General features: G+C 42.1%; 1 protein-coding gene across 1 annotated transcript in view; it reads left to right on the top strand.

Moving 5' to 3' along the window:
• Window positions 1-16,583, top strand: part of TTC27 (tetratricopeptide repeat domain 27) — a 747,788-nt gene that overhangs the window by 599,810 nt on the left and 131,395 nt on the right. The window contains exons 13-14 of the mRNA XM_082252288.1: window positions 4,085-4,207; window positions 6,646-6,873. Of these exons, the coding sequence (XP_082108414.1) occupies window positions 4,085-4,207; window positions 6,646-6,873 (351 nt within the window). The remainder of the gene's footprint in view (window positions 1-4,084; window positions 4,208-6,645; window positions 6,874-16,583) is intronic.

Below are 16,583 nucleotides of genomic sequence, written 5' to 3'. Positions count from 1 at the left end.
TGTAGCTGTGTTCATGATTAACCACTTTACCGCTGAGTACCGTAGTACTACTGCGGCAAAGTGGCTCGTTATCGTCTGACGACGTAGTACTACGTCGTCAGACACTCCCCTTGTGGGCGGCGCTTGAGCGCCGCCGGAGGCTCGCTCCCGCTGTTTTCAGTCACAGCGGGAGTCGGGCCAGGGGAGGAGCAGCGGCGATCGCCTCTGCTCTTCCCTGATCGTCGGGGATCTAGTGTGGAGGTCCACCCGCTGTGTGTAAACACAGCGGGCGGATCTCTGAAGTGACAGGCAGGGTCAGATTGCAGGGTTCAGCATAACTGAACCCTGGATCTGTCCTTGTGTCACTCAGTCACCTCCCCCCCCCCCACTAGTCAGTAAGCACCAGGCATACATTAACCCCTCCCTCTCCAATAAAATTAACCCCTTCCCTGCCAGTGTCATTTTTACAGTAACAGTGCATATATATAGCACTGATTACTGCAGTAATGTCACTGGTACCCCCAAAAGTGTCAAAAATGTCAGTCAAGGGTCCGATCTGTCCGCCGCAATGTCGCAGTCCCGCAAAAAAAAAAATCGCAGATCGCCGCCATTACGCGTTTAAAAAAAAACACCAAAAATGACAGAAATCTTTCCCTTTGTTAGTAAACGCAACAACTTTTGCGCAAACCAATCAAAATACGCTTATTGTGAATTTTTTTTACCAAACATAGGTAGCAGAAAACAAATTGGCCAAAAATTTAAAAGAATTTTGATTTTTACATTTTTTGGGGGGAAATGTGAAAAATATTGTTTTTTCAAAATTTACGCTTTTTTTTTGTTTATAGCACAAAAAGTAAAAATCGCACAGGTGATCAAATACCACCAAAAGAAAGCTCTGTTTGTGGGAAAAAAAGGACGTAAATTTTGTTTGGGTATGGCGTTGCAGGACCGCGCAATTGTCAGTTAAAGTAGCACAGCGCCAAATCGCAAAAAGTGGCCCAGACGTAAGAAAGCAAAATGCTCTAGTGGTAAAGTGGTTAATCAATCACATTCAAACTCGTTTTAAATAGGAGTCAGTACACACCTGCCATCATTTAAAGTGCCTCTGATTAACCCCCCAAAAAATTAGCTGTTTTAGTAGGTCTTTCTTGACATATACTTAGTCACGTCCCACAGCAAAAGCCATGGTCCGCAGACAGCTTCCAAAGCATCAGAGGGATCTCATTGTTAAGGGGTATCAGGAGAAGGGTACAAAATAATTTACAAAGCATTAGATATACTATAGAACACAGTGAAGACAGTCATCATCAAGTGGATAATATACGGCACAACAGTGACATTACCAAGAACTGAACATCACCCCAAAATTGGTGAAAGACAAGACGAAAACTTTTCAGGGAGAATGCCAAGGGGCCTAACCCAACATTAAAGGAGCTGCAGGAATATCTGGCAAGTACTGGCTGTGTGGTACATATGACAACAATCTCCTGTATTCTTCATATGTCTGGGCTATTGGGGTAGAGTGGCAAGACAGAAGCTTTTCCTACGAAAAAAACATCCAAGCCTGGCTAAATTTTGCAAAAAACACATCTAAAGTCTTCCAAAAGCATGTGGGAAAATGTGTTATGGTCTGATGAAACCAAGGTTGAACTTTTTGGTCATAATTCCAAAATATATGTTTGGCGCAAAAACAACACTGCGCATCACCAAAAGAACACCATACCCACAGTGAAGCATGGTGGTAGCAGCATCATGCTTTGGGGCTGTTTTTCTTCAGCTGGAACAGGGGCCTTAGTCAAGGTAGAGGGAATTATGAACAGTTCCAAATACCAGTCAACATTGGCACATAACCTTCAGGCTTCTGCTAGAAAGCTGAACATGAAGAGGAACTTCATCTTTCAGCATGACAACGACTCAGAGTACATCCAAATTAACAAAGGAATGGCTTCACCAGAAGAAGATTACAGTTTTGGAATGGCCCAGCCAGAGCCCAGACCTAAATCCAATTGAAAATCTGTGGGGTGATCTGAAGAGGGCTGTGCACAGGAGATGCCCTCACAATCTGACAGATTTGGAGTGTTTTTGCAAAGAAGAGTGGGCAAATATTGCCAAGTCAACATGTGCCATGCTGATAGACTCCTACCCAAAAAGACTGAGTGTTGTAATAAAATCAAAAGATGCTTCAACAAAGTATTAGTTTAAGGGTGTGCACACTTATGCAACCATATTATTTTCGTTTTATATTTTTACTTCCCTCGACCTAAAAGATTTCAGTTTGTTGTTCAATTGAGTTTTACATTTTATAGGTCACATTAAAGGTGGAACATTTCCTGAAATGATTTATCCACTGTATATTAAAGTGAATTTCCCCATAAAAAAATATGAAAACTCAGATGATTTGATCCACAACCATTTATTCATAAGTACTTTAGTTTACAGTCCATATAAAAATATTATAGCAATGTAATAGGTTGTGTAACCATAAAATGTCCATCAACAAATGGCAGCCTCCACAAGGGGGATTAGAAGCAAAATCCAGCAGATACAGAATATAAAAGAGAAGAGAGGTGCCTCTAAGTGTAGCAATATGGTTACATTTAATGAAGGTTCAACATTTAGCAATTCACATGGTTGATGATTGAAAGTATGTAAGGAATCCGGGGTAATGGGCCATACACACTAGACAATTGTCTTTAGATTTTTTTCCTTTAGATTTACCAGTACCATATAATATGAGGTCAAATCTAAACACTTTCAATCTGTGTGCAATCAGGCAGGCCATTGTACTACATAGTTGAAGGTAAATCTAAAGGAAATCTAACAACAAAAGTTGTATAGTGTGTATCCAGCTTAAAGCTGTCTACATAGACCATCCTCCTCACTTCCGGCTCTCACTGATGTCAGTCTGCAATTGTGACCAGGAAGACTACTCTGCAGTAGAGCGATCTGAAAGCGAGGCTTGAAGTGCTCGTGGAGCACAGTGTGGAAGGGATGACGTCAATGGCAGTGCTGAGGACGGTCTATGTGGACAGCTTTACCCCAAATGCCTGCAGAATTAGATGTGCCATTTTTTAATCAACAGACATGTGAGTTGCTAAATGTTGTACCTTCATTAAATGTAACCTTATCGCTACACTTAGGGGAACCTCTCTTCCCGTTTATACTCAGTTGTGGCGTGATGCTACTTGTATATCAAGACATCGCTTGTTTATCAAGTCAGAGTTTCTAAAAATAATTTTGCTTGTCTTGCAAAACGCTTTCAAACCAAGTTACTTTCAATCCAAGGTTTTACTGTAGCCTGAAATAGCCATATGCAGGTTGAGGGGTTCAGGAAGGGCATCTGGTAAGAATGGGGATAGATCGGGGATTTGCATAGCCCTGCCCACCATCCTGAAATTAATACATTTTTGTTTTAAGATGGCGGCATTACTGTGCTACACTGAGAGTGGGGAGTTTGATTTATTTCATCTCCTCTCACCTTTACCTGCATCGTTCTATTGTCTTGTTGGATCCCGGCCCTACTCCATAGAAGCCATGGTTTCCATACATTGCATTGATGATGGCCAAATAGCCTAAAACAGTTGTATACAGTTATGAATAAATGGCTTGACAATATTAGGCTTTGCTAGCATTATACACCAGCAGTTCTAGACGTGCATCTGGCCAAAAGGACATAAAGCAGTAAGTTGCATTGCTCCCCCCACTGTCATGAAATGGGGACAATCCTCTTATTTTTAGGATATGTTTTGGAATGAGACGTGAATACTTGTTTTAAGAAGCTTTACTGTGCTAAGCATGATACACTTGCTGATATTCCAAATCCCAGGTTAAAATGATCTTCTAATCTTTACTTTTTACCTATATATCCGCACCTACATGGACACCACAAAACAGGACTTTCTCAAGAAAAAAAGGTCTCCTGCCCAATTATGCATTGTTTATTATTATGAAGCTTGGATATGTTTGAACCTGAATTTCTGTAGTTCTATAGAAAATAGATGGCAGAAAAATTGGTAATACTGCCTTCAATGTTTTGCTTTTATTTTGTAAAGTATGAACGAATGTTGCTGTTATATACTATATAATAATTATATTTTCCTTGTAGAGGCAGCTTGCAAGCTTATTGTTTGAACTTGGATGTACAAGCTCAGCTCTTCAGATATTTGAAAAGCTAGAAAAGTGGGAAGATGTTGTTATTTGCTATGAACGAACAGGACAGCATGGAAAGGTGAACACACCAATTACTATGAAAATGTGATTGTTTTCAGCAGTTATTGCATGTTTTGTTTTTCATTATCCTAACTATTCTTTTTAATAACTTTTGTTGTGTAGAAAACCAGCTAGTGATCTATAGAGTTAGTAATAACAAGCTTGCTAAATTATGTTAAACCACTTCCCGGAAGGTTTTCCCCCTTAATAACCAGGCCATTTTTTGCGATTCGGCACTGCGTTACTTTAGCCACTTGCTGACCACCCCACGCAGATTTACTGCGGCAGGGCGACTCAGCTGCGCATAAACACGTATATGTACGTGATTATGTGTGCGCTGCAGGAGCCGCGCTCCTGCTGTGATTACACATAGCGGGAGGCAGACCACGGGAGGAGCGGGCTCGATCGCCGCCGGCCTCCCACCATCTTTGGCAATACTGACAGAAGAGCCATCTGGTATGTAAACAATGCAAGACGGCTCTCCTGTCAGAGAGGAGGCTGGGAAAGATTGTGTGATTTATCTAAGCTGCATCACCGATGTCTCTCTGCCTCTGTTAAATCCATCCCCCCCCCACAGTTAGTAAGCACAAAAGGGAACACATTTAACCCCTTGATCACCTCCAGTGGTAATTCCTTCCCTGCCAGTGTCATTTATACAGTAACAGTGCATATTATTTAGCACTGATTACTGTATTAATGTCACTGGTCCCCGAAAAGTGTCACAAAATGTCAGGGGTCTGATCTGTCCGCCGCAATGTCGCAGTCCTGATAAAAAAATCGCTGATCGCTGCCATTATTAATAAAAAAAAAAAGTCCATAAATCTATCCTGTAGTTTGTAAACGCTATAACTTTTGCACAAACCAATTATTATACGCTTTTTGGGGTTTTGTTTTTTACCAAAGATATGTAGCAGAATACAAATTGGTCTAAACTGATAAAAAAAAAATTTGATTTTTTCTTAATTTTTTTATTGGGAATGTTTTAGAGCAGAAAGTAGAAAATATTGGTGTCTTTTCAAAATAGATGCTCTTTTTCTGTTTATAGCGCAAAAACAAAAAAATCACAGAAGTGATCAAATACCACCAAAAGAAAGCTTTATTTGTAGTAAAAAAGGACATCAATTGTATTTGGGTACGGTGTTGCACCAGTTAGAGCAACGCAGTGCCAAATTGCAAACAATGGCCTGGTCGTTAAGGGGGTAAAACCTTCTGGAGCTGAAGTGGTTAACTGACAATTGTGCGGTCGTGCGGCACTGTACCCAAATAAAATTGATGTCTTTTTTACCCACAAATAGATCTTTCTTTTGGTGGTATTTGATTACCTGTGCAATTTTTATTTTTTGCGCTATAAACAAAAAAAGCAACAATTCTGAAAAAAAAAAAACAATATTTTTTACTTTCTGCTATGACATTCCCATTAAAAAAAAAAAAAAAATCAGATTTTTTTCCATCATTTTAGGCCAATTTGTATTTTGCCACATATTTTTGGTAAAAAAAATCCCAAAAAGTGTATATTGATTGGTTTGCACAAAAGTTATCGCATCTACAAACTAGGGGAAAGATTTTTACTAGTAATGGCAGCGATCAGCCAAATTTTAGTCGGACTGCGACATTGCAGCGGACAGATCAGACACCTGACATTTTTGACACTTTTGGGGAGACCAGTGACATTACTACAGTAATCAGTGCTAAAAATATGCACTGTTGCTTTACTAATGACACTGGCAGGAAAGGGGTAAACGCCAGGGGGCGATTAAAGGGTTAAATGTGTCCCTAGGCGGTGCTTTCTAACCTTGGGGGGATGGGTTTGCTGCATGAACACAGAGACCTTTGTTCCTAAATAATAGGAACACAGGATCCCTGTGTTCATAACTGACAGAACAGTGATCTGCCATGTTTACAAAGGCAGACCGCCATTATGTGTCCACGGGGAGCGATCGGGGGTGCCCCGGCAGCAATCGAGGCCGCCGGACCCAAAGATCAGCCTCCCCTTTGGCGAATGGGTGAGTGCGCTCCCCCATTCGTGGTCCTGCGAAGTGACGTACAGGTACTTCCTTTCGCGGGAACGAGCCGAACTGCCGTTGTATATGTGGTTAATGCACTTATGTAGCAGATTCACACCGATGGTGCTTAGACAGTCACTACTTTAAAGATTCATTTAAAAAATTGGGAATGCTACCTATTTAGAATTTATTTACTCATCTAGTCTGTTTTTTTATTAGTCTAGGACACACAAAGTATAAAAAAAATTACTTCCCAGATAGTCTTTAGTAGGTACAGTATTTCCAAAGCAGTCATTTGTTTTCTGACTCCATACATGTTTCCTCTAGTGGCTATGAGTAAACACATTAAATAGGATCATAAAAACATGACTTTGGAAACACATAGAAAAATATAATTTTAGAAACACCACTTTGGTCAGTCCTTACTCAGAATTCTAACCCATGTTGTATTCAGGCGGAGCAGATTCTGCGAAAAGAATTAGAGAAAGAGGAGACCTCACACCTTTACTGCCTCCTTGGAGATGTACTACGGGATCATCAGTATTATGATAGAGCCTGGGAGCTTTCGAAACACCGCAGTGCCCGTGCCCAGCGATCAAAAGGTCTTCTCCATCTAAAGAATCGGGAGCTTGAGCAGTGTGTAGAATGCTTTGAAAAGTCTGTAAAGATCAATCCAATGCAGGTGAGAAAAATGAATAAGCATGTTATAATGGAGCATATCTAAAATGAGCCCAGTCTGGAGTGTTTTTTTATTTTTCTCTTGCGTCCTCTGACAGACGCAGCCTCTTCCAAGGTTCATCACTATTGGGTAAGCTTCTCCTGCAGAGGGCGACATTACCCAATAGTGATGAAACTTGGAAGAGGGCTGCGTCTGTCAGAGGACATAAGAGAAAAATAAAAAAAACACTCCAGACTGGGCTCATTTTAGATATGCTCCATTATAACAGAAATTTATAATTTTACGGTAAGTTCTTACAAAAATTCTATTTTTTTGCACCGTGTATATGTTTGTCAAGTGCGTGTTACTACTTTACAGTTGTATGCATTTTTTGTTGTATTGTAAAAAAAAAAAAAAAAGATAATTATTAGTGCTTTTGGAAAGCAAGAAAATGAAATGGCTTTCAGCCTGCACTTACCATGCATGTTGGTCATACTCCTAAAATATCTTATTGCATTTAGAATGACCTTTTTGTTTACTAATGCTAAAAGATCCTTGACAGATTAATTTGTGATAGAAATTCTGGTCATACGAAGTACTTCCTATCACCAGAATTTTTATTCCAAATAAATCTGTCAAGGATATTTCAGCATCGGTAAATAAAAGATCATTCCATATGCAATGAGGTATTTTATGAGTTGTAGTGTTTGTACAGATTTTGTTCATGCTAATGAAAATTATTTATGAGTTTAAAAAAATAAATTGAAAACTTCATTCCATGAAAGGAAAACAAACCACATTCCCCCAAGTATTTTAACCTTCTCCCCACTAGTCATTGTAGTAAGATGACTGGGGTTTGCGGTTATTCTCAGGAAACGTTTAAAAACATCCCTAGTTTGTGATTGGTGTCTCTAATCCCGCTGTCATTGAACAGTGGAGATCATAAATTAAAGGACTTGTGATTGCTGTGATGGATAACCACAGTGATCACAATTGTAACTTGTACTACAGTTTACATTTGGGAGTCTGCCCCTTTCCCCCACAACAGAGGAAGGGGAAAAGTGAGGATTGAGTGCTAAGATGAAAGAGGCTGTAGCAGAGGGGAGGCTTCATTCAAGGGTGGGACAAAATGCCTCTGATCACCAGTGTTGTGGCATTATTTGAGGAAGGCAAGTGGTTAAAGTGCTAGTGGCCATCAAAAATGAAGGGCGGTGTTTGTTAGTAAACGCGATAACTTTTGCGCAAACCAATCAAAATACGCTTTTTGCGATTTTTTTTTTACCAAACATATGTAGCATAAAACAAATTGGCCGAAAATGTTAAAAAATTTAGATTTTTACATTTTTTTGGGGGGGAATTTCATATAAAAAAAGTGAAAAATATTGTTATTTTTGCAAAATTTAAGCTCTTTTTTTGTTTATAGCGCATGATCAAAAAATCGCACAGGTGATCAAATACCACCAAAAGAAAGCTCTGTTTGTGGGAAAAAAAGGACGTGACATTCGTTAAGGTACAGCGCCGCATGACCGCGCAATTGTCCGTTAAAGTCACGCAGTAAAAAATCGCAAAAAAAACCCTGGTCAGGAAGGGGGTAAAATCTTCCGGGGCTTAAGTGGTTAACTAGTAATGGCGGTGATCTCACCCTGCCTGTCACTTAGGAGATCTGCCCGCCCGCTTTGTTTACACAAGCGGGCGGATTTCCACACACGATCCCCGACGATCGGGGAAGAGCGGCGGTGATCACCGCCTCTCTTCCCCTGGCCCGACTCCCGCTGTGACTGAAAACAGCTAGAGCGAGCCTCTGGCGGCGCGCGCGGGCCGCCCATAAGGGGAGGAGTCCAGCGACGTGGCTGGACGATATAGAGCCACTTTGCCGCAGTACGGTCAACGTGACCGGTCGGCAAGTGGTTATTGCTTACCCTGTAACTTTCACCCCACTAACTCTCTATCGATCCAGCGCTGTACCTGCCTGAAGCTCTTCTCTCCCCTCTTCCTTCTTTCACAGGCTGCAAGGAGAGGGGCAGTACAATTTCCTTTAGATTTACCAAAACTATGAAATGGAAGGACTCATCTATCGATCCATTCACACTGCATCTAATCAGGCAGGCCCTTTCACTACATCAGGGGTGTCTTACCTGCAGCCCCAGAGGGTTTAGCATGCAGCCCAGGCCATCTGGATGCCGGGGATGCTGTGCAAACAAAGCAGCCAAAGCAGCTTACTTTGACCAGCCAGGCAAATGCACGCTTGGATGGATGCTGTGCAAACAGTAGTTGATGGGTGCAGGGTGTGTGTGCTAATGAGGTCAGCTGGTGAACTCAGCTGAGCTGTGTTTTACTGGTTTTTATGTCCTAAATCTACAAAAGTCGTGAACTTTTCTATGGAACACATCATGGGCTGAGGTAAGGCCTTGTGCTAAAATAAAAAAGAGATACATTAATGGTATAATGGTACATAGGGGAGCTAGAATTTAGAAAAAAAAAAAAGATGAACTTAGCCTTTAAAAGCATTGCACACAACCAGGTGACCAGCATTTTTGGAAAGATGCCATCCACAAACATTGTCATTTGTAGTTTGATACAGACAGAGATATGCAATATTACTTTCTTCAAAAAAAGATGTTCGGCTAAAATCTTTATTTGAAATATGGCAAATATTTATTTGGGAAATTGAGTATGCCATGTTTCATTAAAGAGGAGCTCCAGTCCCCCCCCCCCCAAAAAATAAAAGTCAGCAGCTACATATACTGAAGCTGCTGTCTTTTATTATAAGGCAGCGTTTCCAAATCGGTATTCCGCGGAACCCTAGGGTTAGGCAAGAACAAAATTGGGGTTCCGCTGCATTTTGCCACATCCAAGATTGCCGCCACTACCTGCTGTTCCTGTAAGGACGGAAACAGCAGAGAACAGCAGAGGAGCGTGATTTTAATCCCGCCCTGCCGTCTGCCCACTTTCACGTCAGAGCCCACCCTAGCGCCTGCCCTGCTATCAGCCAGCCACCTGCTTAGCTCGTCTGTGAGAGAGCCCGCGCCCAGCCGTCAGCCAGCCCTGCCGTCAGCCATTTTCTATCACTCGTGTTAGAGGAGTGATAGAGAGTGGAGCTGATTGTTAAAGCTCTGTTATTGTAAGATTGAAAGCTCTGTTAGGTAGAGACATAGAAATCTCTGTTAGGTAGGGACATAGAAATCTCTGTTAGGTAGGGACATAGAAATCTCTGTTAGGTAGGGAGATAGAAATCTCTGTTAGGTAGGGAAATAGAAAGCTCTGTTAGGTAGGGACATAGAAATCTCTGTTAGGTAGGGACATAGAAATCTCTGTTAGGTAGGGACATAGAAATCTCTATTAGGTAGGGACATAGAAATCTCTGTTAGGTAGGGACATAGAAATCTCTGTTAGGTAGGGACATAGAAATCTCTGTTAGGTAGGGAAATAGAAAGCTCTCTTAGGTAGGGACATTAAAATTCTCTCTTAGGGACATTGAAAGGCTCTGTCAGGGACATTGAAAGGCTCTGTCAGGGACATTGAAAGACTCTGTCAGGGACATTGAAAGACTCTGTCAGGGGCATTGTAAGACTTTGTCAGGGGCATTGAAATTCTCTGCTAGGGACATTAAAAGGCTATGTCAGGGGCATTGCAATTCTCTGTTAGGGACATTAAAAGGCCAGCAAAAGAGAACATTACACTCTGCTCATTGAAAGGTTTGCGCTGCGCTGCGGCACACGCTTTTTTGTTGGGTTTCCAAAGTTTTGCTATACCATGTCAAAGGCTTCCAAGGGAAAAATGTATTGGGAAAACCCTGATTTAAGGACACTTACTACCCCTGGATCAAGCACTGTCCTAACCCAAGCTGATTCTTTACTCGCCTTCGGGTGCAGGCACCGACATCTTCACTAAGAGAAACTGGCAGTGAAGTCTTGCCGCTTCACAACCGGCTTCCAACTGCGCATGCGAGAGCTGCACTGCGCTTTGTGATTGGGCTTTGCAATGTGTCCTAGAAGGCTGCAGGGGAAGGAGGGGTCGTGGGGAGGCAAACTTTCACTCAGACGATCTGACCAGAAGTGGGGGAGTGGGAGAGTGGGTAACTGTCAAAATCAGGTACCTACTCCCCCCCCCCCCAAGTTAAGTTCTGCTTTATTATTATCAGTGATTTGCCAGTTGAAAATAATAAATCTAGTGAAGAATGTTATAAATGTTTATTGGAGAATACGGAAATACAGGTGTTGCTTGAGCAGGCAAAGCTCAAGTGAATCCAGAAAGGGAATGTGGTTTTATACATGCAACAAATGATGTGATGGCCAGCACTAGTAAAAAGCAGCAGGACCGATGAGAACAGACTCTCCTAGTATGTTCTTTATTTTTTAACAGAGACACACCTGCTTGTTGCTTGTTCTAAAAGCAGCTCCTAAAAGAGGTTCTCGGATGGCATCCATGTATGCTACAACTATGTAAGAGTATTAAAATCCAACAAAAGAAGAAACTATAACAAGGTGTTAAGAAGAATCAGAATAGGCTTTTCAAAATGTGCAATGTATTGACTTATTTTTAAGAGTGGATCCTATTGCTTAAAAGAATAGCATATACAGTATCTCACAAAAGTGAGTACACCCCTCACATTTTTGTAAATATTTTATTATTTTTTTTCATGTGACAACACTGAAGAAATTACACTTTGCTACAATGTAAAGTAGTGAGTGTACAGCTTGTATAACAGTGTAAATTTGCTTTCCCCTCAAAATAACTCAACACACAGCCAATAAAGTCTAAACCGCTGGCAACAAAAGTGAGTACACCCGTAAGTGAACATGTCTAAATTGAGCCCAAAGTGTCAATATTTTGTGTGGCCACCAGTATTTTCCAGCACTGCCTTATCCCTCTTGGGCATGGAGTTCCCCGGAGCTTCACAGGTTGTCACTGAAGTCCTCTTCCACTCCTCTATGACGACATCACAGAGCTGGTGGATGTTAGAGACCTTGCGCTCCTCTACCCTCCGTTTGAGGATGTCCAAACAGATGCTCAATAGGGATTTAGGTCTGGAGACATGCTTGGCCAGTCCATCACCTTTACCCTCAGCTTCTTTAGCTAGGCAGTGGTCGTCTTGGAGGTGTGTTTGGGGTCATGTTGGAATGCTGCCCTGCGGCCCAGTCTCCGAAGGGAGGAGCTCATGCCCAGCTTCTGTATGTCACAGTACATGTTGGCATTCATGGTTCCCTCAATGAACTGTAGCTCCCCAGTGCTGGCAGCACTCATGCACACTCCCACCACTATGCTTGAATGTAGGCAAGACACACTTGTCTTTATACTCTGCGTGACACCATCTGAACTAAATAAGTTTATCTTGGTCTCATCAGACCCCAGGACATGGTTCCAGTTAATCATGTCCTTAGTCTGCTTGTTTTCAGCAAACTGTGGGCTTTCTTGTGCATCATCTTTAGGAGAGGTTTCCTTCTGGGTCGACAGCCATGCAGACCATTTTGATGCAGTATGCGAAGTATGGTCTAAGCACTGACAGGCTTGACCCCCCCCCCACCCCTTCAACCTCTGCAGCAGTGCTGGCAGCACTCATACCTCTATTTCCCAAAGATAACCTCTGGATATGATGCTGAGCACGTGCACTCAACTTCTTTGGTCGACCATGGTGAGGCCTGTTCTGAGTGGAACCTGTCCTGTTAAACCACTGTATGGTCTTGGCCACCGTGCTGCAGCTCAGTTTCAGGGTCTTGGCAATCTTCTTATAGCCTAGGGCCGTAGTTTGAGGACCCCTGGCCTAGGGCATCTTTATGTAGAGCAGCAATTATTTTTTTCACATCCTCAGAGAGTTCTTTGCCATGAGGTGCCATGTTGACATTCCAGTGACCAGTAGGAGAGACTGAGAGCGATAACACCAAATTTAACACACCTGTTTCCCATTCACACCTGAGACCTTGTAACACTAATGAGTAACATGACCAAGGAGACGGAAAATGGCTAATTGGGCCCAATTTGGACATTTTCACTTAGGGGTGTACTCACTTTTGTTGCCAGCGGTTTAGAGATTAATGGCTGTGTGTTGAGTTTTTTTGAGGGAACAGCAAACTTACACTGTTATACAAGCTGTACGCTCACTACTTTACATTGTAGCAAAGTGTCATTTCTTCAGTGTTGTCACATGAAAAGATATAATAAAATATTTACAAAAATGTGAGGGGTGTACTCACTTTTGTGAGATACTGTATCTATCCATTGGTAAGCCTGACCAGAATTGTTGTGGCTCTTTTTTTATAGTGACAATCATGTGATCACTGTGATTGGCTGTTACAGTGATGACAACCTATCCTGCTGGCTCAAACAGAGACTGGCAGCTGTCTGTGACCGATCATTTCGGTCACTGTAGTGGGAGCGTGTTCTCCACACCAACAGAGCTGCCCTCCTTTTCATTGCACCTATTTGTGGTTGGCAAGAGTTTAGGAAGACAAGGGCATGGTAATTTCTTCCAAAGCCTTCTATGCCCCAACAGAAAAAAAAAGGAAAGGTTTTTGTTAGTACAACAATAGTATGGTAATGATATATTTTGAAAGAAAGTAACCACTTGAAAATACACACTCACTGGCCACTTGATTAGGTACACCTTGCTAGTACCCAGTTGGACCCCCTTTTGCCTTCAGAACTGCCTTCAATCTTCATGGTATAGATTCAACGAGGTGTTAGAAACATTCCTCAGAGATTTTGGTCCATATTGACGTGATAGCATCACGCAGTTGCTGCAGATTTGTTCGGCTGCACATCCATGATGGGAATTTCCCGTTCCACCACATCCCAAAGTGCTCTTATGGATTGAGATCTGGTGACTGTGGAGGCCATTGGATTACAGTGAGCTCATTTTCATGTTAAAGAAACCAGTTTGCGATGATTTGGGCATTGTGACATGGTGCATTATCCTGCTGGAAGTAGCCATCAGAAGATTTTTATTGTTTTTTTTTTTTTTGTTTTTTTTTACTAGTAATGGCGGCGATCTGCAATTTTTTGCGGGACTGCGACTTTGCGGCAGACAGATCGGACCCCTGACATTTTTTAAAACTTCTGGGGGTACCAGTGACATTACTACAGAAATCAGTGCTAAAAATATGCGCTGTTACTGTAATAAGGACACTGGCATGGAAGGGGTTTACCGTATGGGTGATCAATGGGTTAAATGTGAGCCTAGGAGAGTGATTCTAACTGGGGGGGGCGCATGGTTTGTGAAATGACCATAAAGATATGTGTTCCTATATAGAAGGATCACATGAGCTCTGTGATCATCCCAGGGAGAAGAACGGTCAGCTTTTTTTACAACGGGGAGTGATCACAGGTGTCAGGCGGCAAGCGGAGCCGCCTGACCTGTGCATTGGCTTTCCCGCTGCCGAGTGGGGGCGGGAGCGCGCCGCCAGCAGCGCGCGCTCGCCCCTAGCTTCCCGCGTGTGACCGATGTAGATCTACGTCGGTTTGCGCAGGAGAGTCACCCTGCCGCAGTAAAAAGGGAGCGGGTGGTCGGTAAGTGGCTAGAGAGGGTTGTGTGTGAAAATCCCACAGCAGTTTTTGAAATACTCAGACCACCCTGTCTGGCACCAACAACCATTCAACATTCAAAGTCACCTAAATCTCCTTTCTTTCCCATTCTGATGCTCAGTTTGAATTACAGCTAGTCACCTTCATCACATCTAGATGCCTAAATGCATTGAGTTGCTGCCATGTGATTGGCTGATTAACAATTTGTGTTACCAAGCAATTGAACAGGTGAACCTAATAAAGTGGCTGGTGAGTGTAAGGTACTGTAATTTAAATAGAAACAATGACAAACATTATTTAAGCCTATATAAATAATTTACGTAATCTGGTGTTAAGTGCAGCACATTAGGGAACACAAATTATTTGATTGGGCTGCCAAAACACCAAAAACTAGGATATGAAAATCAAACTCAACTAGGGTATCAAAATCAGGCTCAAACAAAATTAAAGCAGACTTCAGGGGTTCTCAGGCATTCCCCTCTGAATGAATAAATTGGTTAGAGTTAGACTTTTGTGTGGGATGTGGGAGCATGGTAAGGGTGTATTGAACACACCAGTTCCACACCTTGAGAATTTTTTTGTGGGTATAACAGATCACATGCCTTCACCTTGGGTGAACCCTTTGTTGATTTAATTGATACTGTGACATTATGAAAGTTTGTATGGTATGCATGTACTTTTGGGATCCTGAAGAAGCTCCTTAAATGCAAGTGAAACGCGTAGGTCCATCAGCACATCATATGGTCCACATTTAGGTCATGTGACCTAATATATACATGCATTGTCACACTTGATTGTGACTGTATCTTTTTCAATATGGATTGTATGTAATATTTAATAAACATGAATTATTCTTTTACAATTTATGTATATATTTGTTGATTGATTTGGAGGCACTTTTAAATCCCTATTACCCAGGTTTGGTAGATATAGTCTCTATTGTCTCCTTTTCCCTTTACCTCTACTAGTCCACTACCACACCTGGTTACAATTACTATTTGTTCACTTTATCCCAGGGGACGGTGCCAGTATTTTGATAGACTATCTCTCTCCATACAATCTTTAACGTGAGAAACCAGGTCTACGCGTTTCACAGGAAAATCTGCTTCTTCAGGATTCCTATGTTCTACAGTGTGTGAGGCATATATCTTAAACTCAAATAGATTCTGTAAGAAATCAAAATAAAAAGCTACATCACACCATCATAATTATTATATACAAAAAGATAATCGAACGGCCACCGTTTGACATAAACATGCAAGGAAGAATAAAGGAGAGCAGGGAGCGAGAGGACACAAAAAAAAGGGGTGAGGGTAAGAAAAAAACCCACACAAAAAAGTCTCCACTCATGCACAGCCACATAAGTTAGTAATGGTCCACTTCTCACCAGCTTTTACCATAAGCACCAACTCCAGAGAGAGAGGCAGGCAACAAAGGGCCATCAAAGCCCTTGGGGGATCTGCATTACGCACCAGTCACAATACCCAATATAAATGTATAAATGTCTGTTGCAATATTATACAAGGGTAAATTAATATGGTATTCTTTTTTCCCTTGAGCCATATAGGCATGTTTCCCTAACGTCTGTTGTATAGGGGTATAGGTCATGCATTTAAATGTTTATAATATATGGTATCCATATAAAGCATATATGCCAAACACAAGTGGCCCTCACACCCAGTTTTGCAACCAGAACGTTGCAGGACTACATTCTGCCATCTCCAGCTCTCACCCTCCGTTCCGCTCCCTGCTGTCACTTGTAAACACAGAAGCCTTCTGTGTTTACAAGGGACAGCTTTGCTCTCAGTGGTTCCCCAAACTAACATGGTTCTGCAAGCACTCACAGTGGGACATGGTGCGGACAGATCTCCAAATCCTGAAAGAGAGAACAATCTCCTTGCAAGGAGAAGCATAGCTGCCAAAACACATGGAGGCACTAGAGCTTTTGGGGGTGGGGGTTGGGGTTGCATGCTGTGCATAGCCCACTGCTAAACATTGCACTGCTAAACATTGCAAATGCGGCACACTGTATGGTAAGCACTCCTGAACACTGCACTCTTTACATAATGCACCCCTAAACCCTGCACTTTGTACATAGTGCACCCCTGAACTCTGTAGGTATCGCAGCCCTGAACTCTGTACTTAGCACACCCCTAAACTCTGCACTTTATGCAAAGGGCACCGGTGGATATGCACTCTGTACATAACACACCCCT

Source organism: Pelophylax lessonae (genome assembly GCF_965119305.1).
Source record: "Pelophylax lessonae genome assembly, chromosome: 3".
Classification (NCBI taxonomy): domain Eukaryota; kingdom Metazoa; phylum Chordata; class Amphibia; order Anura; family Ranidae; genus Pelophylax; species Pelophylax lessonae.
Note: the sequence above shows the minus strand (reverse complement) of the source record. Positions and strands in the feature narration are given on the sequence as shown.